Genomic DNA, 24,721 nt, shown 5'->3' on the forward strand with positions numbered 1-24,721 from the left:
GAGCGGGGCCTCGCCCGCCTGCGGCTCCGCGGGGTTCTGTAGCTCCGGAAGCCCTCAGCGCGCCTGGGGGAGGGTCTTTGTCGACCCGGGGGAACTGCGGCGCTTCTGCCCTTTAAGGTCACGGCCAACAGTATCACCGTCTCACAGGCCCGTCTGAGCCCACTGCCTGGCAGCCTCAGCCATTCAAGAGCTGTCTGTATGTACTATGGCCGTGGAGTTGCTCCTCAGGGGCTAGTGAAAGCTGCTAAGATTTGTCAGGGGGAGCGCATTCTGGGTTTGTGTTGGTGGCTGGTGATGCCTGAAGGACTGTCCCCAGATAACCCAGATGGGTATTGACAGGAGCTGTTCACTTCCGGTTTGTTTCATGAGAGACTTGAATTCTGTGTGCAGATGCTGAAACAATAAGTGCCACAAGAATTAGCAGGAGTCATCTGTTTTAACAATACCAACTGAGAACTGAGTAAGGGCTCAGGACTGTAAAGGCACTGCTGTCTCTCCTTACTCATGGATCTTCTGTGGTCCCTTCTGAGCACTGTGTGTCTCATACCATTCTTTTCCAGTAAGGAAGTGCTTCACGGATTTTTAAAGAAAATTAAGCTCCTTTTGACAGGGTGAAGAATTAAGCTTTATAGAGTTGATGCTTGCTATTTTTAAAAGACCTTGTGCAAAATAAAGGAGTATTTCTATCCATTGTTCCAGAGAGAAGTTCAAAAAGAAACAAACATGGCCAGCAGTCACAGACCTTCAATAGCTCGTCCTTCTTCAAGAGCAGGAATAGGGCTGACCACAAGGCCTACCAGTTCATCAAGGACTCCATCAGCAACCAGAATAGGAACAGGGGTATGTTAAAAAAAAAAACACAACCACAAAACAACCCAAAAAACATTAACTTTGATATATTTAGTTTTTTATCATTATGTTGGGGTTTTTTGTTTGTTGTTTGTTAGCTTTGGTTTGGTTTGGTTTTTTTTAGTACCATGGCTGGAGTGATAGTTTCTCAGGAAGAGTTTTAAGATTTCAGTTTTGTGGAGAGTTTTTGGTTTCGTATTTTTTCCTAATTTTGACTGAAAGGGGTCAAGAGGTCAAGAGAACTCTTTCATCAAAAGTTCAACTGGGAGACCTTAATAGCATTAATGTTGCAGACAGAGGGAACAATAAAAAGCCCTTCAAAGGTAATCTCTTACCCTTCTGCAGCAGAAATTTGACTCAAGCTTTGTTTTTCTGAGGAGATGTAAATACTAAAGGATTCTTACAGGAACAGTATAGAGACTAGCTGAAGTTTTCCATTGCTTTGACAGTTGCATAAGGATAATAAAGTCATAATTCAATGTTGGGAGGTTTATAGTTTGGTTGGTTGCTTTTTTTTATAGATGCCTCCTAGTACATCAAGACCTGTTTCTCGTGGTGGCTCTTCAGCTACTGGAGGAGTCTTATCATCTCAGATCAAAGTTGCAGACCGTCCAGTGACTCAACATGGTTTAAGTGGAATGAAAACTGCAGTGAAAGGTATTTTTTACTGAAAGTAGCTATCAAGGTGTCTGCAGACATTTTAAAGGAATACGTAGGTTTCTAAAGGCAACCTTTTCCTTGCTGTACAAAGTGCAGAGCGAATAGCTATGAATGATAGGAATGGGAGAAAGGAAAGGAAGATTAAAACATCCCTGTTATTTTCTTTGCTCTTAGAAGTCATAGATGACAAAGGCTTTTCTGTGCCTGAGCTGTCTTTCAAAATCATTCAGAAGCATAGAAGAAGACAGATTGTGTCTTCCATCACTGCAGAATAATTAAAATACCGTGTTATGTAGTAACTATTAGTACAGCTGAAAAAGTAATGTTTATCTTCACAACAGTGTAAAATTAATTTCTGCTTTGATTTGTTATGATGAAGTACTATCTTTTTAAGAACACTGATAAGATGGCAGTTCTCTGCCTGTAAATTCTGCAAATTATTTTCATAATTTACACTTCATCAAAATTAGTTGTTTTCTAACAAAATGTCATCTTACTCTCCTTTGTCAGGTCCTCAGAGACAGATAATGGATAAAACGTATTACCTTGGTCTTCTGAGGTATGTCTTAGCCACACATTAAAACTGCAGGAGGTTTGATGCTCTGTTCCCTTTCTGACATGAAATTTGTTGTGTTTAACAAGAACGTGAGATAAGCAGTGTTCACTTACAATAAAATGTGTCCTCTTATAAAAGTTAAGGTCATTTTGTATATAGTTTGTAGGAGGGAGGAAATTTTACGCTGATGTTGAAGTCCAAATATGTGCCTTTGACATTTTGTGACTAGAATTGCTAAATTGCATGCACTCCCACAGCGTTAGTAAAAAGATGGTCAGTGATTTTGAGCTTCCATCTCAAATGAATGCTTGATAGGTCTGATAGCTACATTTGGAACAAGTAGCATCACAAACTGAGCACTTGTAGTGTACATTTCAGGTGGTTTACTTGGATTATGCATTGAATTAATGCTAACAAAGACAAGGCTTCGTGGAAACTGTATAGTATGCAATGCTACTTTGTCAGTTGATCGTATTGCAGTATTGAATGATCAGTCCTAAAATACATCTTTTTACATAGGAGTGATATCCATATTCTGTGAAATACTATGATATATACCATGATATTGTAATCTTTTTTCCTGTCCACTTGAGAGTAATTCACATCTATTTCACCAGCAGGGACACAGCTAATTAAAGCATTTTATTTCATATCTGGGTTTTCTAACAACTGGTTACTATTTTATCTGATAGAATCAGTCATCTTTTTTCCTCACTTATCCAGCTCTTCTTTGAAATATTGATTTGAAACATCATGCAGTGTGAGAAAGAGATACTGATTGCACAGCTAGAATACAATATAATTTCTGTTCTGTGTTTTAGTTGTACATTCTAATATTTTGTTTATTTTTTTGCAGAAGCAAAACAAGTGAACTGACAACAGAAATTAACAAGTTGCAGGAAGAAGTAGAAATGTACAAGCAAGAGAAATCTGTCTACTTGTCATATGAAAAAAGGTGAGATATATTGCAGTTAATGCAGTGCTAACTTTCTCAGTAACAAAACTATTCTCAGGTATTGTGCAGCATTCAAGGAACCATTAAATTTTTTTTTTTTTGCATTATTTTATTTTTGCATATACAAGTCTTCCATGCTTAAGTTTGACTTTGTTTTATATTTAGGGCAGAGGCTCTAGCTGGAGAAATCAAAGAATTTCAAGGTCAGCTAGCAGACTACAACATGGTATGCTGCTATCAACTTATAATACTGAATGCTCTCCCTTATCTCGTTTACTTTCTATTGCTTTTGCTTTACATCTTTTTTATTAACTTATGTCTGTAAAAACATATTGGTTAGTACAGCCTCAGTATTAACAATAAAGTATACTGGTTAATACTGCCTGAGTAAATTCAGTTATTGGAAAGTAAAACTATGGAAACTAAGGAAATCATAAAAAAAAAAGTTTACTATGCATTAGAAGAAGCAGTTACATATGGATTTAAGAAATTACTGCAGCATAATGTTTGTGGGTTATGTACAGCTACGTATGATGATAATAATTTCTGAAAACTTGGAGTACTGTGTGCAGTTCTGGTGTCCTCAACATAATAAGGACATGGAGCTGCTGGAGCAAGTCCAGAGGAGGGCCACGAGGATGATCAGGGGCTGGAGCACCTCCCATATGAAGATAGGATGAGAAAGTTGGGGCTGTTCAGCCTAGAGAAGAGAAGACTGTGTGGAAACCTCATAGCAGCCTTCCAGTATCTGAAGGGGGCCTACAAGGATGCTGAAGAGGGACTCTTCATCAGGGACAGCAGCGATAGGACAAGGGTTAATGGGTTTAAACTTAAAAAGGAGAAGGTCAGGTTAGATGTAAGGAAGAAGTTCTTTACTGAGGGTGGTGAGGCATTAGAACAGGTTGCCTAAAGAAGTGATTAAGTGTTCCATCCCTGGCAGTGTTCAAGGCCAGGTTGGACGGAATGTCGGGCGACATGGTCTAGTGTAAGGCATCCCTGCCCATGGCGGGGGGTTTGGAACTAGATGATTTTAAGGTCCTTTCCAACCCAAACTACTTTATGATTCTAAAACTGCATGTATTCAGATTCCCAAATAATTTTTTTTCCATTTGCAGTAACACAAAATTGTTGTGTTTTCGTAAGTGCTTTGTGAGTTACTACTTGTCTGGGTTTTTTTTGTGTAATTTAAAGCATAGAACAATAATAGGTTGGAATTCTGTCTCATTTCAGGTTGTGGATATACTTAATACTAGTACAGATATGGCAGAAGTGATTCACGATTACAATATGGTAAGAAATAAGATATATGCTATGTTTGAAGGGTGAAATAGTGTGTTGCTTTCTTGGAACTTTGAACATATAACGTATCTAAAATGGCACAGCACTAATTTAAAACTTACCCATTTTTCCAAGTTCAATTAACCATAATATTGGCAACATGTTTGCAATGAGACAGTTGTCTGAAGTGTTGCATTAACAGCCCCATGATATTTTTCTTTGGTTTAGTTTTGAGAAGGCTGTCGTCTCAACCCAAGTTTTGGGTGTTAAGATAAATTCTTTATTTGACTTGGGAACATAGAACACTATTAGTCTTATGAAAGGCAAATTTGCTAGACTGCACTGCCGTGTAAAGCCACCTCGTCTTCTGGAAATGTAGTTATATTGTGTCTTCAGCCTTTTAAATGACTCCCATGTAATAAATATTAAATAGATCTCTGACATGGCCAACCACAAAATCAGTGAGCTTTGTTTTTCTTTCCTTTCTTTATTTTCTAATACAGATAGAGTGTTCCTGTAAGTCTTCAGACATGAGTGTCATTAGGCATTTTCTGTTTCTTAGAATAACTTTGTCTATAAGCAAAAGAAACTAGTTTGATTTTAGAATAGGTTATTTTGGTCAAAACAATATTTCCCCCTGCATTTGATTGCGCAATAAAGTCACAATGTCTGTGTCATAAAAAAAAGAATGCTTTGCAAGTGTTACATTTTCATCCTGTCTGTAGGCTTAAACAGTATTCTATTAAATGTGCAGGAACAGATGCCACAGTAATAGTAAGTGAACTGATTTGTGACAAACTTGATTGTATTTTTCAAACAGAGAGGTGCCTTCTTACTTCATTTGGTTTCCAGTAGAGGACTGCAATTTCAGAAGGCCTTTCCTTAGTATCAACTGTGAAAAACCTCTGGAGCAGGTGACCTCTGCTGCTCCTTCCTCTAATGCATTCTCAGCTGCTTCTTGCTCATTCAAAGGAAACTTTCTGTATATGTGTATAGAATGTGTATCTTTATTACTGTATAGTATATCAGAATATCTTTTCTTTTTTTTTAAGTTAAAGGTTCAGAATGACCGAGACACTCAGAGTGTGGATAAAATTTTCACAGAAAGACAAACGTAAGTACATGAAGCATATGTTTCTCCAAAGCTGTTAAAATCATAACTCGACTTGGCAAAATTGAGGTGTTATCTGATTCAAAAGTTCCTTAACAATTGAAAGCATGCCACATGTGATACCTGAGCAATTTCAGGATGGTATATTAGTGCCGTACTGCAGCTGGGTTCTAGCTTTAAACTCTTCTGAGCAACTGCTTGAAGGAGATACTTACCATGTCATCCAAGAGGAGTTAGGTGGCAGTGGAGACTCCTGTCTTTTGGAAACCTGTTTCCAAGGTCCTGAGTTTTGGGGATTGTGTTGTGGAGTACAGAGTGGGAAAAGTAAGCAGAAGCAGGAACTAGAGCTGAGTTTCCTATCTGGTTAGGTAGGGGAAGATGAGGATGGCAAGATGCTTGCAATAACAATTTGTACGCCATGAGAATGGCTTATGTAGTGATAGGCTGAGAGGCTTAGTTTCTGACATGTTTCATTTAGGCACCAGAGATGTGCAGGAGAAAGAGACACAATCTTGCTTGTTGCAAGCAAGAGCAATCTCAGTTATGAGATTCTATGTATAAGTAAGCACTTTTAAAAAAGTTTGCCGTTTAATATGTCACTTTTCAATAAAATTGCAGTTTTCAGCAGCTCACAAATTGTCTGTTTTATCCCTGAATGCATTTTTAAGGAAATATGTATGAAAAGAAGAAACTTGGTTCAGTAGCATACTATGGAGTATAGGCATCAGGTATGCAGTAGTGATAACGGTGTAATGTATGTAGGCTCACTTAAGGGAATGGAGCAGTTGGTCTTTCCTGCTCTGCTGATTTGGGTAGAAAGAAAAATCCCAACAAATGCTCTGTTCTCTTGATGGTGTTGGTTTAGCCTAGTAGACTACTGAGCTGTGACACCATTGATTTGGATTCAGTCCCCAGTCTGCCTGTGATCTGCTGCAGCATTTTAGAGAAATTATTTTTCCTTTCTGGACTTACTTACAAATAAAGCATTAGTGATTATGCCAGCTTTACAAGCTACTTTGTAAAGAGTTCCTTTTAGGCAATATATGTAAGCTCTCCCGCTTCCATAAGTAACCAAATAGGTTTTTATAACGTGTGGGTTCTGAGTATTTTTTGCATGTTCTGAAATACTTGTGACACTAATGCATGCACATATCACCACATTTTTTTAGCTTCATAATTCGTGCAGCAATACCTTGTTATGGATTTGACAAGATGAAAGGAGATGGACTGTTAAACTTCCTTCTGTATTGTACATAAGTAATGTAATATAGAAGTACAAGTGTACTACAGTTTTGAGAAGCAAGTTCATCATCCATTAAGACATTATTAACTCTTCTCAGTTACGTAAGAATCAATGTATTTATCCTCAATAAATCCATCTTCCCCGGGCACAAATGTATGAATTTTCTCAAAGGAAATGGGATCTTCATTGTTTATATCCGATACTGTAGGAAAAGAACTTGTGTCAGCTGAGAATTCCTGTTCAAACATCTCGGAGTCATTTTCTTCCAGACGACGGTGGCTGTAGCTTATCAAATAGCGATACCATGTTGGGCATTTTGCAGCAGTAAAAATCAGGAGTGTAGTGCTTAGGACAAACCCTAGGACACCTGCTAGGAAGGTCCAGCTTTTGCCAGGAAGTGGTAACTCTTTAAAACAGACAGAAAAAAAAGAAGAGTCATCTTCATGAGGAGTACCAGCAAGAACTCTAGTATGAATTTTTTCACAGTTGAATTGGCAACTCACAAAATAAACAATGATTAGGAGAATTACTGAGTATGTCCAAAGCTTCAGTAGAATTTTATTGTTACATTGTTAGGGAGTTAGCCACGTGACCTGACCAAAAAATGCATGTACATCTCATATTTTTTAGCAATATAAATTTATCATGCATATTTATAAAAAATAATAGTTTCAAAATCAGATAAAATTCTGGGGACATATAAACTAGAAAATAATAAAACAAAATTTGAATTCCAAGGTTGGGCTTTGGGAAAAAAAAACAAAAAAAACCCAAAACAAGAAACAAACAACCCCAAACAGTAATTGACTTCAAATTCTATTTCCCAGGCTTAAATTTCTGTATGGTGGTGATGTATGCATCCTAGAATATTACATCTTTTGTTTGGCATATCCTTTTAATTGTATTTCATTTAAAATAAAGATTTTGATAGACTGTATTGCCAGGAGTCTTTATTTAGAAGCTGGTTTTGTGTGCTGGCCACTGTCCTAAAAAAGAATCTGTGTGTTATGGTGAAAGAAGTGTACAGCAGTGGTGGTTTACTGTTTATGTATGTATCTGGAAAATAATATTTCTTCTGCTTTAGTCAGAAGCAAGAAATAAAGCATTTCTGTATGGAAGAGTAGAGATTTGCATATAAGAAAGAAGGAAGTGACTTTACCAAAAGAAAAGCTAGAATATTACAGAGTGATTGTGAAATTAGCATTAAAAGGGGTAGAAAAGTAAGGAGACTGAAATTTTGAAAAAATACGGGATGGGCACATCTGTCTCCTTTACACTGAACACAATTGAAGACAGTATTAAAATTATTGCTCACTGTTGCTTACTATTTCACATTGACAGCTACTTCTAGAAATCAGTTATTTTCAAAGAAGTAATTGAAATTTTTTGAAAGATCCTTCCCCAGTTTTGCTAGGTAGATGTGGGCAATTACCTGAATTTCAAGACTTTGAAATGTCATCATCAGTTTGTAGTATCATTTGAGAATTCAGGTGTTGTTTATCAGTTTTGAACGCTTACTTAGCAAGGCTTAACATTCATTATAGTCTGTATACAGTCTACCAAAACCTGAAAATACACCTTTTCCATAATCCCAGCTTTTATTGAAGAATTACAGCATATGAAGTGTACAAATGGTATGAAATTGTGGAATAGCAAATCAAACAGCTTGTAAGCAGTAAAGTGGAATATCAGTATATTACCTGCATGTGTCCCATTGTTTTCAGTGATGTTTGGAGTCAGAGCTGTTAGGAAGACACTACTTTTAAGCTTAATGGCAGAAATGGAAGTTACAGTGTTTTCTAAAGAAGCTTGTTTGATTTTGCAGTCAGATGGTTGAATAGCTGCCGTTTTGATGGAGAAATTTTCCTCGGTGTTTGGGAACGTACATGTTGTGGTGTTTTCATTTTCTGTGAATGTGAGCAGTGGAAAGGCTATGAGATATTGTTAGTTAATTGGCACTCTGATCTAAAAAAAAACCATAGGTGACTAATGTATTATTGCAAAATACAAATAAGTTGGTAGTGGATATTATCCAGATCAGGAAAAAATAAGATAGGGCTGTTGAACGTAAACAAGTGTGAAATGCTGCTCTTACCAAAACTTACCCATTGTCACATTGGAGGCAGTTAGCCATATCTGTAAATCAAGGAGGTTACAGGAGCAGATCCAGGGGTTTCCAGCTAAAACAATTTTGATCAATTTAAAGGATGATTTTATATGAAAGTATTTCAAAGAGTTATACTGTAGATTTAAAACTGTCAGACTTTTTAGAGAAGTAAATATATCTGAATCTAGTTGAGCAATCATGTTATAGGATAAATTCAACACTGACAGTTGATTTAATCCTGCAAAGGCTGCCTTATGAACTGTGCTAATATGATTGCTGCTGATATCCAGAATTACAAGTTTTGTCAGATTGCAGAAGCTATTATTATACAGTACAGTAATCATGTTTTCATTCAGGTAAAGTTCAGTGAGGTTAATAAAACTTCGAAGAATCTCTTTGTCGATATCTTTTAAAGTGATTTTATTATTTTTGAGGCTTAATATAGTAACATTTTGGAAAAGGTTAGTGGGTATATTAGAGAGGTTCTTTCCAGACTCCTCACAAGTGACCTGTTAAAAGAAAGAGGAAGGCAACAATTAAATACTATAGGGAAGCCCAGTGAAGGTGTCTTACTGATGTCACTTAAGGGCATGAAAAATCTTTCTTGTATTTTTTTAATGCCAGCACTTTAAAAGTTCTACTGCTCTTCATACAGTTTTATTTCTATTTTTTTTTAATATACTCATGGTCTGGTGATAGAGGGGAATGAATGCTCCTAATGTATAGAGACCGGAAGTTTCAGATCACTCAGTGCTTGAGCAATGTTTGAGACACAAGGTTCTTTATGTGATGATTATCCAAAATATATCAGTTTGGCATGATATTTTGGAATTAGTAGGGCTCTCTGTTTTAGGATTCTATGTGAAGATTGGCTAAGTAGAAAAAGGATTCATTTCCCACATAATCTGGAAGTAGGTGTCATAGAGGAAGTGGATCCAAGGCTGAAAATTAATTCAAATATGCCTTTTCGAATGTATTGTTTTATTTTAAAAACAGCTGTGTTTGCTTTTTAAAACATGTTTGGAGTAGACCTTCAACATAACATTTAGTTCGGTTTTTGTTGTTGGGTTTTTTTTTATCATAACATTTAATTTTGGTTTTCTGGGTTTAAGTTTAGGATAGCTGCAGTCTTTTCAGGTTTGAGAGTGTTAACTCTCTATATCTTGAAGGACTTTTGTTTACTGAGAAGAGCAGATTTCTTTATATGTACATGTATGCATCAATGTAAACACTAGTTTAGTGTCAAGATGCTTGAACTGGGTTTAAAGGAGATTCTAAGTATTGGAAACAGATTAGTTGTATTACTTCACTTCCTAAATAAGTAGCCTACATTCAGCTTGTTACTACTATGACCAGGTTGAGTCCAGCTAGATAGCTGGTTTAAAAACAAATGTAGTGGAGTGCCTTTTCTACACTGTTCATACCCACTGAGTGGTTTTTTTGTTCTTTGTCTTTGTCCCAAAGATTAACAAACAGTAGATACAGTGCTGAACCAGTGGGCAGTGAGTCAGAGCAAATAGTGCGATACCAGTTTTATCATTTGACTGTTAATCAAGTTTTCTTCCTTCCCCTCCATTCTTCAGTAAATAAAAGTCCATTACATTTATCTCCAGAAAAAAAAAAACAAACCAGACCTTTAAAATTTCTTATATACATTTTAACCTGACTTGGGCAAGTACTAACTCTCTCAAACTTGAGCAGTTTTTGGCCTTGTCCAAATAACTGTTGCTTTTTAGGTCTATTCCAAAATAATGTAAACATAAAGGAAGCACTCCTGTTGACAGCAAAGGGATATGGCTGAGATACAAAGCCATCTCAAATATGTTTCAATGTTATTCACCCACTTAAAATGACTGCCAGCAGCTAGTTGTCCATTTCACAGAAAGCCATGTAATCTTACTTGCCTCTATGCGCTTCTTTCTTCAGGAATTCTATGTTTACATGGTGGGTTTTAAAATGCCTTTAGCTTCTAGTGTAACTTTCAAAAAAAATTACATACATATAAAACTTACAGTTGGAGAAGTAATGTTGCAGTCAGTAGTGACAGGGTTCAAAAACAGCGTTCCAGCACAGATCACAAGCCAAGAGAGTGTCATATTTAGAGCCTAGTAAAAGGCAACACTTTTGTATGCCAATATGAGAATACCGGTGTCTTCTGTAGTGGTTTCTACAGTGGTTCTGAGTTGAACAAGTTAATAGGTATAGTTATTTCAATGATAATTTAATAAATTTTCTTCTACACAAATACTACGAAATGCAAAATTAAGAGGAAAAACATAGGTTATCAGAATGAATGCATTCAGCTGTCACTTTGTTGAGCTAAACCTAAAATCCAGTGACTAGACTGTATGAGAAACTAGAAGAGGGATATACTAGACAGCAGTTTCATATATGGATAAAATGGATAGGCATGGATGTACTTATTAATTCCCTGTTAAAGCAATTGCGCGTACTGGAAGATAATGATAGGAGCATACTGCAGAAAGTATTCAGACTTGTGTGCTCTCCCTAAATAATTTCTTATGTTGCCACTGACAGAGGCAGAATACTGTGCTGGATAGATTGTTGGTTTATTCATTCAGATGTCCATTATATTCTTATGTAGGTTATTAAGCATTTTTTGTGATTTTTTTAGTTAGAAGATTGATCTTCTAATGTCTTTATTATCTATAACATAACATATATTATAAGATGTAAACCAGGTCCTCTGGTTATTATAAAGGTATAGTTGTTGCCCTGATCTTTGGAACTAAGTAAACATTGTTCAGTCTCGGTCCTGGGGGTTTTGTATGAACCTGAACCTTATTGTTTTGAGAGTTGGGAAAGCTTTTCTGACCAGTGGTGTTCACTGTGGCATTAACATCTCTCAGGGAAAGTGTCACTCATCCATCTGCTTTGAATCAGGCATTATTTGCAAGATCTCGTAGAACAGCCGGTTGGAAGAGACCTCAGGGATCATCTAGTTCTAGGCAAAGCATGGCCTGGACTAGATGTCCCAGCACTCTGTCCAGCCAAACCTTAAAAGTGTCCAACACCAGGGAGACCACCACTTCCCTGGGGAGATTATTCCAACAGCTGATAGTTATCACGGTGAAAAATTTCCCTGTTATGACCAATTGGAATCTCCCCAGGAGTAACTTGTGCCCATTACTCCTTGTCTTTTCCATGTGACTCCTTGTAAAAAGGGAGTCTCCGTCTTCATTTAGCCACTCTAAATACTGGGACACGGTGATACGGTCTTCACTGAGCCTTCCTTTCTGCAGGCTGAGCAAAACCAGCCTTTCCTCATACTACAGGCTTCCCAAGTCTTTTGATCATCTTTGTGGCCCTTCTCTGGACCCTCTCCAGCCTGTCTACATCTTTTTTGCATAGCAGGGACCAAAGTGCCTATTGTATCTTGAGCTGTAGAGAGTATCACTGAATTTAACAGAGAAGAGTGGGGGAAATTATGTAAGGAAGCTCAATTGCATGAACAATGCTAAATATAGGCAGCCAGGAGAAAAAACTCCGCAAATCTTTAAAAAGAGTGCCAGGAGGCCTTTGCCAGTCAGCATGGAGTACATAAGGTCACAGGACAAATTGGTCAAGTCTAACTGATTGCTTCTGTACATTCATGTGTCTATGGACTGACCTCATTCACCTAGCTGAATCAGCCTTGAAACTTACTAACTTCTTCGAAATAAGAAGATAAAAGCCATTTACACTGTTCTTATCCATTGTGTATTTCTGCTGATGTTGGAAATCTACATTAAGTACAAAAAGAATTCATAAACCATTTTGTTAGACATTGTCAGTGGCAGAGACAAGGCGTACTAGCAGCAGCAGCCACAAAATTGTAGAATCAACTAAGTTGTAAAAGGCCTTTAAGATCATCAAGTCCAACCATTATGTTCTCTATTAGGTATTGTTCTTGTCAGTGACAGTGCTGGTGAACTGAATAATTCAGTTTTTGAGCCAATTTGTATATTACTAGTAGAAAACATGTTGCAGTTTGAGAACTCCCAATATAGACTATGTTAATAGTTGGATCTTGTGGCATACTTGGACCTTAAAGATCCTGCTTCCAAGATTTTCAGAAAAAGAGTGGCCTTAGCCAGGCAGTATAGAAATAGAGATTAATAATATTATTGTAGTTTGCAGATTTCCAGAAAAGTACTGTCTCTAATAGAGTGGGAAAAATATATTAAAATATTATTTTAAAATTAGTCTGTAAGTTGTTAACAAATAGTTTTAAAGTTTTTTGAAACTTCAAGGAAAAAGTTAAAATGTCTGAATTAAGGAGATGCCATTAACTTAAAAAATCCTTTTATGGTCTAAAACTTCACTCTGCATAAAAATTTATTCTACGTATGTCTAAAACATAGTTCCTATTTTTTACTTTAGTATCTACTGAAAAGTTAGGGTTTTCTTTTTACAAGTTTGATTTCCTGTATTGTATGTGTGGGAACCTGTGGAAGAACAGTAGAATAAGAGGGAAGTAGCTGTAATTTTAATTGCAGTTTAGCTTTTTACTAAAACCAAACTTCAAAAATTGCTGTTTAAAGTAAGTACTTTGGAAAGAAACTGAGCCTGGCAGTACATCGGTAGTATCCTGTAATTAGAAACATTTTATTAAAAAAGTTTTCCTATAAGAATTTTTGAAGATTTTATTGTTCAGTAGTAATGTAATTCCTGTTGCATTTGTAAAGAAAAAGGCAGATTTTGGGAGGTAGTGGAGTTTATGTAATCGGCTAGGCTGTTTTCCGGAGAAGACACAGACTGTTCCCTGGCTTTCTACTGAAATACAATTTACTCAGCAACTTGTCATGTCCAAGGTTCATAGTAATTCCTGAACTTTTAATGTATCTCAAGATGTATTGTTTTTCCACTCTAGCAATAAAATTTTACTAATAAATCTTTGCCTACATTTTGAAAAAGATGTGGCGTCTTACCTTTCTGTTGCTTGTTAGAGCAGCATATGTACACAAGAGTGGATTTTTCAATGCACTGACAAGAAATAATATGATGCAACAGCACCTTGTTTTTGTTCAACCTTTGTACCTGATGAATAAGCAGGCAGTGTAAAAAAATAATAAACCTAGAAGATCCTTAGCAAAAGATTGACTAGGTTGAGCAACATCTTATAATCATCTTGGATTCAATTGGATCTGCAGCCAATAGGGAAGTCTAATAGTAGTATGCTCAGGTGTCAAGTTCCAGATCATATAGAAAGTACTGAGTTAAAATGCCACAAGGAATTTACAAGCAGGTTGGGTTATAATCAATTAAATGCTGGAGACAGCAAAAGACTTGCATTTTTTTTATGTGATCAGTCATCAAATGAAGAAAATGTCAAGATATTTGCATAGTGAAGTAAGGATCTCTGGTAGTTAAATTGGTGTTAATTCTTGTGGTTTGGAAAAATATCAGAGGAGCTGCAGGGTGTGATACGTAGAGTTCATTGTTTACAAAGAATTACAAGCACGTAAGGACATCTGTCTGTTTCATGTAATTTCTACTATAATTTCTAAGAAATTCCTGGAGGCTAAAGGAAATTTGCAAAAAATCCTGAGACTATGAAGAGTGTACCTTCCTTCCCTTCACAGTTCATGAAAGATTTTTTAAACTGTGTGCTTGTTTCCAAGTGATTTCTACAACTAAGAATGGCAAAATCAGCTGGGTACCTGCCTTCAGGATTTAGAATCATAGAGTAGTTAGAGTTGGAAAGGACCTTAAAATCATCTAGTTCCAAACACCCTGCCCTGGGCAGGGATGCCTTACACTAGACCATGTCGCCTGACATTCCGTCCAACCTGGCCTTGAACACTGCCAGGAATGGGACACTTATCACTTCTTTAGGCAACCTGTTCCAATGCTTCACCACCCTCAGTAAAGAACTTCTTCCTTACATCTAACCTGACCTTCTCCTTTTTAAGTTTAAACCCATTAACTTTTGTCCTATCGCTACAGTCCCTGATGAAGAGTCCCTCTTCAGCATCCTTGTAGGCCCCCTTCAGATACTGGAAGGCTGCTATGAGGTCTCCACGCAGCCTTCTCTTCTCCAGGCTGAACAGCCCCAACTTTCTCAGCCTGTCTTCATACGGCAGGTGCTCCAGCCCCCTGATCATCCTCGTGGTCCTCCTCTGGACTTGCTCCAACAGCTCCATGTCCTTCTTATGTTGAGAACACCAGAACTGCACACAGTACTCCGAGTGGGGTCTCACGAGAGCAGAGTAGAGGGGCAGGATCACCTCCTTTGACCTGCTGGTCATGCTCCTTTTGATAAAGCCCACTTTTTTTTTTTCTTCTATTTTTCATTAACTCTTCCCAAGTTGCAAGATTCAAAAAGTTTTAAATTGTGTAACCAACAGTTATCAGTTCAATGATTGCAGCCAAGAATGCCCTTAGGCTTGAAAGATGATGCACAATTTCAGGGTTAGGGAATACTGAAAAATTAATGGAAGCAGAGTAGAGCTGATATTGAAATGAACTTCTGACGTCATTTGGACCAGCCCTACTGCTCCTAGAGCAAGTTGTCAGTGAGGCTGGAGGAATACCAGAGTTTGAAATAGGTGCTTAAAACAAACATCAACTAGTAAAAGTTACAACTCCATTCTATTTTTACAGCACAGAAAAGTTAATTCAAACTGTAGAAGAAGATATCGAACGTGAAAAGGTTGTAGCAGAAGACATAATAAAAGACATGTCACAGGAAAATCAAGCTAAATATATGGAGATGAAGGCTGCAAATGAAAAACTCTCCCAGGTTAGTTGGTTTCATTGTACTTACCTAAAATGTTTCTCAGCCTGGCTATGTTGGTTCCAGGTACAAATTAATTATTAAAGCGCTTGAGAACAGAGTAATACAATAAAAAGTTTGCTGGTATCTTAATCAATTGCAGAATTGCCTTAAAAATAAATAGAGCAATTGGCTAAAAGAAAATACTTTGTCTTTTTGTATTTCTTATTTAGAGAACCATTGATGCTCATTAGTTTCCTTTTAAATTTGGGGACTGATATGCAGATTTGAAAAGCCACTGTAGTGCTTGGATGTTTCATCCTGTGTAAAAAGCAAGCAAAAGGGAAGAACAACATCAACAATTTTTGTAGTTCACTTGTGTAGAAAGTTTTCTTCCTCTATACAAAAGTGAATCTGGGTTTTTTTGTTCTCGTACATCTCAAGGTATCAGAAAAACAAACTGGGCTTTGTAAAATTTTTGTGACTTCACTAATTGTATTAGCAAAAGCAATAAGATTTCTAGGTTCTCTGGGATCATCTAGCTTCAGGCATACAGTCTTAGAAACTTCCTCTGTATGGTCTATGCAATGATAGATGTCTTTTGAGGTCTGTGCTTCCCAGCTGTTTTGGGATGAGCTGAACCACTGGTCAGGGCCTACCTGTCTCTTTCTGGATTATAAAGAAACTGAGGTGGCTAGTTCACATTTTAAAATCTAGCTTTAAACTTCTGATGCAGAAATGATAAATTCCACCCTCAGTACTAATTTTATGAAAAATAGTGGTTAAAGGGTAAACACGTTTTTCGTCATAGTCTGCAAATAATGGTAAGAGTTTATTGGAAAAGCTGGAGGCTGAAAGTAAGTGAATATTATATCTGGGTCACTTGGAGAAGCTGGACACAGTCTTTTAAATTTTTAAGAGCAGCAATAAGATGTTTTACAGCTTTTTACTAATACTAAGTTGCAGAATGAAAAAGTTACCAAGTAGTAATTTTTATGTGAATTTTGCCTTTTTTTTTTTTTTTTCTTAGTTCAAGAGCAGGAATTGGATGCACTAAATACAAAGGAGGAAGCTCTAAGAGCTGTATGTATGATAACGAGTGATCTCTGTACCAATCTTTGCTGAACTCTAGTGTGAAAAGTAATGCAGAAATTATTAGTGGAAATTTCTATGTTTTGGGTAAAAATTGTTTTTGTAGACGCCAAGTATAAAATTTTTATAGAATAGTGAGGTGTGTGATTTTTGATTAATTTGGAATTACTCTCTAAAGATAGACATGACATTATCATTCACATCCTTAAGGATTTGTGAGACCTGATTTTTCAATATGTTTTCAGCTTTCAGGCTGTGGGAGAATGGTTTTCTTCTTCCACATTCCATTTTAAAAGCAACTAGCACTTGAAACACAAAGTAGTACTTGCTAAGATATTTTTTATTCCACATGCATACATAAACAAACACTTCTTATACACTGCCATATTGCTAGATTGAGGAGAATTTTCTTATACTGGGTCTTCTATGGATAAAAGGATCTGTGAACTGAGGTACAAAGTCATGTATATATATTCAGACAGTATAATTTTCAGAAACTATTAGGCATTTTTCCAGTCCTTTTGAATACTGTATATGGTTCGTATTCCCTTAGAAATGATGAGATAGTAAATCTACTCAGAAAATTGGCTTGAGGATGAACTAATAGAGAAGAAGTAGCTGACTGGGATATTGCATTCCAAAAATTCCTTATTGAGAATATGGATTATCAAATTTATTGTTTATGCTGTCTCTGTGCTGTTTATAACAAATAAGCTTCGGTTTCAAAGTATAGGTAGGTGTTGCTTAACTAAAGCATAATTTCTGCAATGCTCTCTTGACAGCTGAAAATACCTGGTAGGTGTTTGCTTTTCCCAACAGGAAATAGAACACTCCCAGGTGAAAAAGGAGGCTGTGCAGATGTACGAAAAGCTACATGAGCTTGAGGAACGTCGAGATCAAATGATTGCTGAGGATAAGAATATGGAATCTCCGCAGGAGGAAAGAGAAAGGTTACTAAAGCAGGCAAGAATATAAAATGTTATCATGTAAAAGATTCTCTAAGGCAGTATTTTAAGGGATGATAATATTTTAAAATGCTTTGGTTTGAATCTTGCCTTTATTTGCTCTTTAAGCAGCAGAAACCATCTAAAATTAAAAACAATTAATGAATTGGCTGGATGGGATGTTTCAGGTTCAGGGAAAACAAAATCGGCACAGTCATCAGTCATGTTGTTACGGGAAAACTGATCCTACTGAACAGTTTCATAACATAATTCCAGACAGTATCCTTATGGGGTACTGAGCAGACACACTAATCCAGGAACAATTGAATTAGTTTATAAGCATCTATGCTGTGTTGTGTAACTCTCCATATATACTGTACAGATTATTCATCTGAACGACACTGGTGTGTCTGATTTTTCAATATGTACTTAGCAGGAGAAAGTCTGGAAGATGTAACACTTATCACTTCGGTGAAGAGACATTGTTGGACAATGTGGCAGCAAGTTTGTGGTTTCATATGTTGAGTCTCTGTTCCCTGTATACTGAACTAAAAAATCTCTTTTTTTTATTTTCCTTTTTTTTTTCATATGTAGATTTTGTTTCATATGTTGAAGTTGTTAAATTTTTTTGTAGGTTAAGGATGACAGTCAAGAAATAGCAAGTATGGACAGACAGTGAGTAATCCCATTATACTGTTGCTACAAATTGCATTTAGAGCCTAAAGACAGATAGCTGAATTCCATTATATGTTTCTGTGGACTTGTAGAACATCACCACATTTTCCAGCCTCTCGTAGTGTTAACCTTACACAGAGAATAGAAAATACTCTTCTGTTTCAGCTAAACAACTTTTGTAGTGATAGGACATTTCTTTCTGTATTGTAAGATTCCTCCTATCCTTATGAACATGCCTTAAGAATATAAATTGGCAATAGCATTGTCATAAACTTCTTCAATGCTGAAGAAGACATTCATCCATAACAGCTGCTTATCTGGACATCTGTGAAGTTGAGCCGACCTTACGCTGCAGTAACATTTTGAAGGCTTTATTTTTTATGTGTTGTTAAAACCTAAGAGTTATAAAGTTGCTTACAGAAATTCCATTCTAAGGAGTAACAGGGAATTGGTTCTTGATTCTTGGGTACTCAACCTTTCTGAAGATTTGCCAGGAATTCTGGAAAATGCTACAATAACTAGTAATGCATTGGCAGGGGTGAGGTGAAAGAGTACAATGTTTTTGTGAATTCAACCTTTTACTTTCTCTCTTTTACAGAAAAAATGAGGTAATCCTGAAATCTTCTAGAAACAATTTTAAGTTCTTTAAAGCAGTATTCCCAACTGTAATCATTCATTAATTTTTAATGCACTAACACCTTTGATTGGGTAATTATATAAGTTGCTTAACAGATTTTTTTTTTTAAAGAAACAATGACAGAGAATTATACTTGAGAATTTACATAGTTTTTTTTTAAGGTGATGATGTAATACCGAGTTTTACTTGGCAATTTCTGAACGGGTTTTAGTGAACACGTGAGCAATTTTTCAGGAATAGAGTTCCTTGCTGCATTTTACCAATGACGTTGTACCTCTGCAAAGTGGTATAGCAACCAACAGAGGGACCAGTTGAGTAAGTTAAAACTACTGAGGACTCAAAACAGAAAAGTGATACTAAACAGAGCAGCAGTACTTACATTTAATAGATACAGGGACTTCAGTGACAGGTGCTTTAGATAAATCTTTTATAATAACAGAAATCTTCCTGATATTTTTTTCTGTTTTCGTAAACCTAGGTTTGCTATTTTTATTCTTGATTTTTCTCTCAATTTTTGTGTAAATAAATAAGTATCTTACAACACATTTTTAACTGTGGATTTCGTTGTAAATTTTTCAGGCTGGCAGAAGTAAAAGAAAAAACAAACCACTTTAAAAAGGTCATTCAACGACTGGATATGGATCTGGAGAATTATCAAGGTAATATGACTAGAGTTTTAGCAGCCTATGCAGAGCTGCATCTGTATTATAATACATATTGTTATGACATTAGTTGCTTACAACTTTTAGGCTTAAGCAAATGTCTATTATTCACCATCAGAAGAAGGTTTTGTGTTTAGGAGTGCACACTTCTCCTTTCAGATATGAGAAGTGGGGAGTGCCCACCTTTAGTGGTCCATTCATCAAGTTCATATTAAGTAGTAAAAATACCCTATAAAATAATAATACAGCTGTCTGGTTTTCTGTCCCAGTTTTATTTTTAGGACTACTAGAGAAATAGGAGTTTCTCCTGATGGCAGAATTGCAGAACCAGCTCAGCTTTGGAACAGCTTTTATTTATTTGACCTTTTACATGATCTGATACACTGTCAGCAAATGTGGAGCTGAGGATGTTTAATAATAATGTGTAAAGCAGACAGAATTCAGTACTATTTTTATCTGTCTTTCAAAGTCCTTGAATTGATCTTTGCAAGAGTTTGGGAGTTGCTTAGAAATAACATTACCTTAGAAACTTAACATTCAGCAGACATATGCTATAGTACTTTGGGCTAGTTTAGGATGGGATTTGTCCTAGCACTGGACATACGGTTCTGGAGTAACCCCGTAGTTGAGTGTAGGCCCTCAGTAGCTGTGGAAGATTCTCCTTAAAATGGAAGTTCGTCCCATGGAAAACCTTGTTATAAGGAATCTTGATTAGATAGGTGTTGCATAAATATGTACATACATTCTGGAAAACTTTGTAGCAAGTTATATAAGTTCTGTAGGACAGATGAATTAATGTGTTTGTGTCCTTTTTAGTTTATACCTTTTCTCAGACAATCAGCATAAAATTTAACTGTAAATTTCTTCAAGGTGAACAAATACTTCTAAAATTGACCCTATACAAATGTCTGATACATCTGTTTCTCATCTTTTGCATTACAAAATGTTTCATATTTCTCCAGGTATTTCATTATATCTGTGCAAATAATTCATTAAGACTATCTTACTAGCTTTCTTATTTCCAGATAATGTCGTTGCCAACTTTACTATTCTGCTTTAATTCTTCCTTTTTGTTTGGCTTGCAACTCTTTTTTTTCTATCTTTGGAGAAATGCAGAAGGTAAGAAGTGAGTTGCTTTTAGCATTTTATAATTACCTTCAGACACAATCATTCATTGCTGGACTACATGTCTTCACTGTTGTAGGAAAACAGCTCTGTTGAAGAAGTGTTAAAAGCGTATGTAGGAGAAAGAGCATGCTTTCTGTCAGCAATCAGGAACAGACAGGATATTCGGAATATAGTTAAATTGTGGTATAATATGGAGGGAATTGTACTTGTTGATATCACATAGAGGAGATAAAGAAGATATTCATAAGGAGCTGCTTTAAGACACAGAAATCCAGACTCCCAATGTCCTTTTCTGTAGTGAGAAAGAATCCCAGAGAGCCATTCTTACTTCTGCTCTAAATCAGCACTTTGGTGTGTCCTTGAGATTGTCGTCCCTCCCTCCCACCCACCATCCCCACTCAGCTTACTTCAGTCAACTTAAATACTGGCTCAGTATTTAAACTGTTATATTACAAAGCATTCCCAAGACTTCAGCTCTTAAAGTTTTTCAATTAAATTTAAGGTAAAATGGCCAGTAAAATAATTACAACTAAGGGTTTTTTAATGTTTCAAGATAAACATTTCAGTGCTAGGAACATTTTTAAGCAGGAAAACCAAAATAAAAAGACCATTAATAGAAATAACATTTTTAGTTTTCACTTAAGATAATCTAAATTTGGAAAAAAATCACTCATTTATATATTCCATATGTTAGCAGTTACCATTAACAAAAATGATCAGGGGGCCAGAGCACTGCTTCTATGAGGAAAGGCTGATAAAGCTGAAGTTGTTCAGCCTGGAGAAGACTCCAGGGAGACCTTATTAGTGGCCTTTTGGTATTTAAAAGGAGCCTATAAAGAGGTGAGGAGAGACTTTTCAGTAGGGTCTGTTGCAGTAGGAGGAGGGGTGATAGTTTTAAACTAAAAGAGGGGAAATTCAGGCTGGATGTAAGGAGGAAATTCTTTACAATGAGGGTGGTAAAATATTGGCGTGGGTTGAGCAGAGAGGTGGTGGATGCACCATCCGTGGGGTCATTCAAGGCTAGGCTCGATGTTGCTCTGGGCAACCTGATCTAGCTGAAGATGTCCCTGCTCATTGCATGGGGGTTGGACTAGATGACCTATGAGGGTGCCAGACTATCCTGTGATTCTGTGATCTGGTAACTGATTAGTCAAAATCAACATTAGCTCTTAATGGAATAGACTTAACACTTCAAAAATTGCATGAGAGGATAAGACATTGATGTAATAATGCTGTATTTTAATGAAAACTTATCTGGAAAGAAATTTTTAAAGGTTGTGGGTTTTATCTCAAATTTTTTTCTTTAAACACTTGGCACATCATGTAGCTGTCTGTTTCATGATTCACTGTAACTAAACTTTTTAAGAGTAGAACAGACTGAGTTATTTAGTGTTGGAGACTTGCCTTGAAAAATGAGAGAGTCCAGCAAGGAACAAAGCCACAGCTGCAAGGAAGTTGAAGCAGAATCACAGTCCCCTAGGGACCCAAGGGTGTTCTTATTGTTTGTATATATTAGATAGGAAGGAAAGCATGTGGGTGTTCAAGTAAAAAGATCTAGAGAAATTTGCTTGCTCAGTTATATCTGTGTCCACTTCATTCTTTTTCTTTGTATTCTTTAAAGTTACAAGATCATGCTGAAAATTTATCAATGACAAAGACTCAAATGATTAAAAACCTAGATCTTTGAAATTTAAATTATTCTTAGAGGCAGAATTGTCTGATCTTGAAATCTGTGACATATCGGATCTCCTACTTTAATAGTACATTTTAATTAAGAGCTATTCGTAGTCAGTATTTTGGTGCCCATATACACAAAAACATTTGTTCTCTTATTTAAACTCACCTGACTTCAGAAAAATCTCGATCCTTTGTTTAAACCAAGTATTTATCCCCCTCTTATTTATAAAATATGCTAACCCCGAAAAGGTTCTAAAAACTGCATTGAGAATGATTTATTAAGCTTTTTTTTTAGTATAAAGATACGTATGACATAGTCAGTTGAAGTGATTACATTAAATGACATGGGGTGAGTCCTGTAGTTTCTAGGCATGTAGAATTTTAATTTTTAAAACTGACATTTTGCCTTCCTAAAGGAATCCAGGTCTCAGACAAGTAAAGTTAAATCCATGTTACATCCCTTGCAGGAGAAGAAAATTGGAGATACAAAGAGCTGAAGAAGAGGGAAGAAAGCATGGACAGTAAGTTCTCTAATATACTTTATTTAGGCCTAATTCCAGTAAAATACAGGTTTCCTTGTATTAATTTAGAGCTGAAAAGAACCAGTGCCCTGATCTTCACATAAAATTTCTGTGATCTGCCTCAAGACAAGATAATTGATAGCTTAGGACTTATAGGACAGTCATAAATATTTGGAACATTGTTCAAGGCTTTTCATCAGACGTTAAAGGTCTTAGGAATACAGCTTTATTTTATGAAAGCAAGGCTGAAATGAATTTTTAAATTAATTTAAATAAAAGACATGCAACCAGCTGTTCAGGTATGATTAAAAGCAGAAGTTAAAAGCAGAAAAGTGTAGACATCATATAATTCTTTAAAATTAAGGCTTCTCATATCTCTTTATTCAAAATGGATGCTACTAAAGCCTTCTTCCACAAGACAAAAAAGGTTAGTCAGACAGCTGTGATGAAATGGAGAGTTACTTGCAGAAAAACAATGAGATGAGATGTAAGTATGGACCTTGCTGAATGTTTCTAAATAAATTCAAAGAAGGTTTGAAAAAACAAAACCAAAAACCAAACACTAAAACAAACGATTAAAAAGGTCCAAAATGCCAAAGGAGAAAAACACTAGTCAAGTCATAGAGGTACGATTCTTAGGTCTTAATTCCACTCATGCTCAGTTTTATAAAATTATATATTTGTGGATGTAAAGAATTTTAGTTTCGTTCTCATTTTATGAATATGTCAGAATGCATTTCTTTCATGAAGGCACTTCACTCCTCTGCCTTACTTACATACATGTTTTGGAAGATTCAATATCCTCATTGCCTACAGCTTCCTTTGAAGTAAATAAATAGGTTTATCAAGATATTGCAGTCAACTTATTTAAGACCTCTTTACTGAGATGCTTCAAAGTATATGGCATCATCTGTTATGTAAAAAGAAGTGGCTCAGACCCCCAGAAGAGACAGACATTGATGAAGCTTTTGCTCATCTCTAGAGCACTAAACAGTTAAATGTGATTGAAAGTTTCGAGTTAGGTTATCTGAGTGATTCTCTTTTTAAAAATTGCCTACTTAATTACTTAAAAAAAAAAAAAGAAAGAAGAGCTCAAATGTTTCTAACACAAAACATTAAACAAAAATTTCAGTACTACTGTTTTCCATACTACCTTTCCCTTAGTTCTGTTGTGCTCAGATGTTTTCTTAGTGTAGAAGATTCCTGTCTGTATCTCACAACAACAGACAGTATGAAATACCCAGTAAGTGCTCTTTGAGAAAGGAGCTCTTTTTGGAGCTGACATTGTTGTCCTTCTTATTAAGGTATAATTGTCCTATCTTTAAGATCAAACACGGCAAGTTCATTCTGAAAGAAGAGAACATCAAAGAGAGAAAGTAAGTTCATTTGCAGCCTGGGTACTGGAGAAGAACAGACCTGGCGATGGTCTTATTCAGCCCTTAGGAAGTGACTGGCCTCTTTCAATTGCAAGCTTTTAAGCTTTGGTTTTAACTCTGTTCCTGGTTACTAGTAGTGTTGGGAAAAGGTACACTTTTTTACGTTTTTGACAAGTACTGTTCTCTACAGCTACTAGTCAGCATCAACTGGACCTAAACTTTATTTCAACTTTCTGAGCCAACTGAATCTGCATCAGAACTAGTCATTATTTTTAGCAGTCCACTGTGCACATTACAAATGTGTTGTCTAATGCAATGCATTAACTTCTAAGAATTCCTAGTGTCTTTAATCGTGAAATCTCTGCCTCAGAGTTAGTCTTTGTAGTATCTTCGTATTGTCCACTGGTTCAAATAATGCAAATTTTCCACTCTACAAGTTTTAGAAGCTGTGCTCTGTGAAGCATCTCTGTTAATTCTTTCATGGACAGCATTGCAGATGATGTCAGATATTACAATAGTTTGCTTATCCATG

General features: G+C 36.2%; 1 protein-coding gene across 1 annotated transcript in view; it reads left to right on the forward strand.

Annotated features, from left to right (window-relative positions):
* The first annotated feature begins 723 nt into the window (after positions 1–723).
* IFT74 (intraflagellar transport 74) overlaps positions 724–24,721 on the forward strand; it is a 35,214-nt gene continuing 11,216 nt past the window's right edge. Inside the window, exons 1-13 of the mRNA XM_010015874.1 lie at positions 724–840; positions 1,371–1,506; positions 2,020–2,068; positions 2,922–3,020; positions 3,186–3,246; positions 4,251–4,310; positions 5,351–5,412; positions 15,366–15,508; positions 16,508–16,560; positions 17,389–17,532; positions 18,148–18,188; positions 19,405–19,484; positions 22,760–22,813. Of these exons, the coding sequence (XP_010014176.1) occupies positions 724–840; positions 1,371–1,506; positions 2,020–2,068; positions 2,922–3,020; positions 3,186–3,246; positions 4,251–4,310; positions 5,351–5,412; positions 15,366–15,508; positions 16,508–16,560; positions 17,389–17,532; positions 18,148–18,188; positions 19,405–19,484; positions 22,760–22,813 (1,099 nt within the window). The remainder of the gene's footprint in view (positions 841–1,370; positions 1,507–2,019; positions 2,069–2,921; positions 3,021–3,185; positions 3,247–4,250; positions 4,311–5,350; positions 5,413–15,365; positions 15,509–16,507; positions 16,561–17,388; positions 17,533–18,147; positions 18,189–19,404; positions 19,485–22,759; positions 22,814–24,721) is intronic.

Source organism: Nestor notabilis, unplaced genomic scaffold, assembly GCF_000696875.1.
Source record: "Nestor notabilis isolate BGI_N333 unplaced genomic scaffold, ASM69687v1 scaffold8116, whole genome shotgun sequence".
Classification (NCBI taxonomy): Eukaryota; Metazoa; Chordata; class Aves; order Psittaciformes; family Psittacidae; genus Nestor; species Nestor notabilis.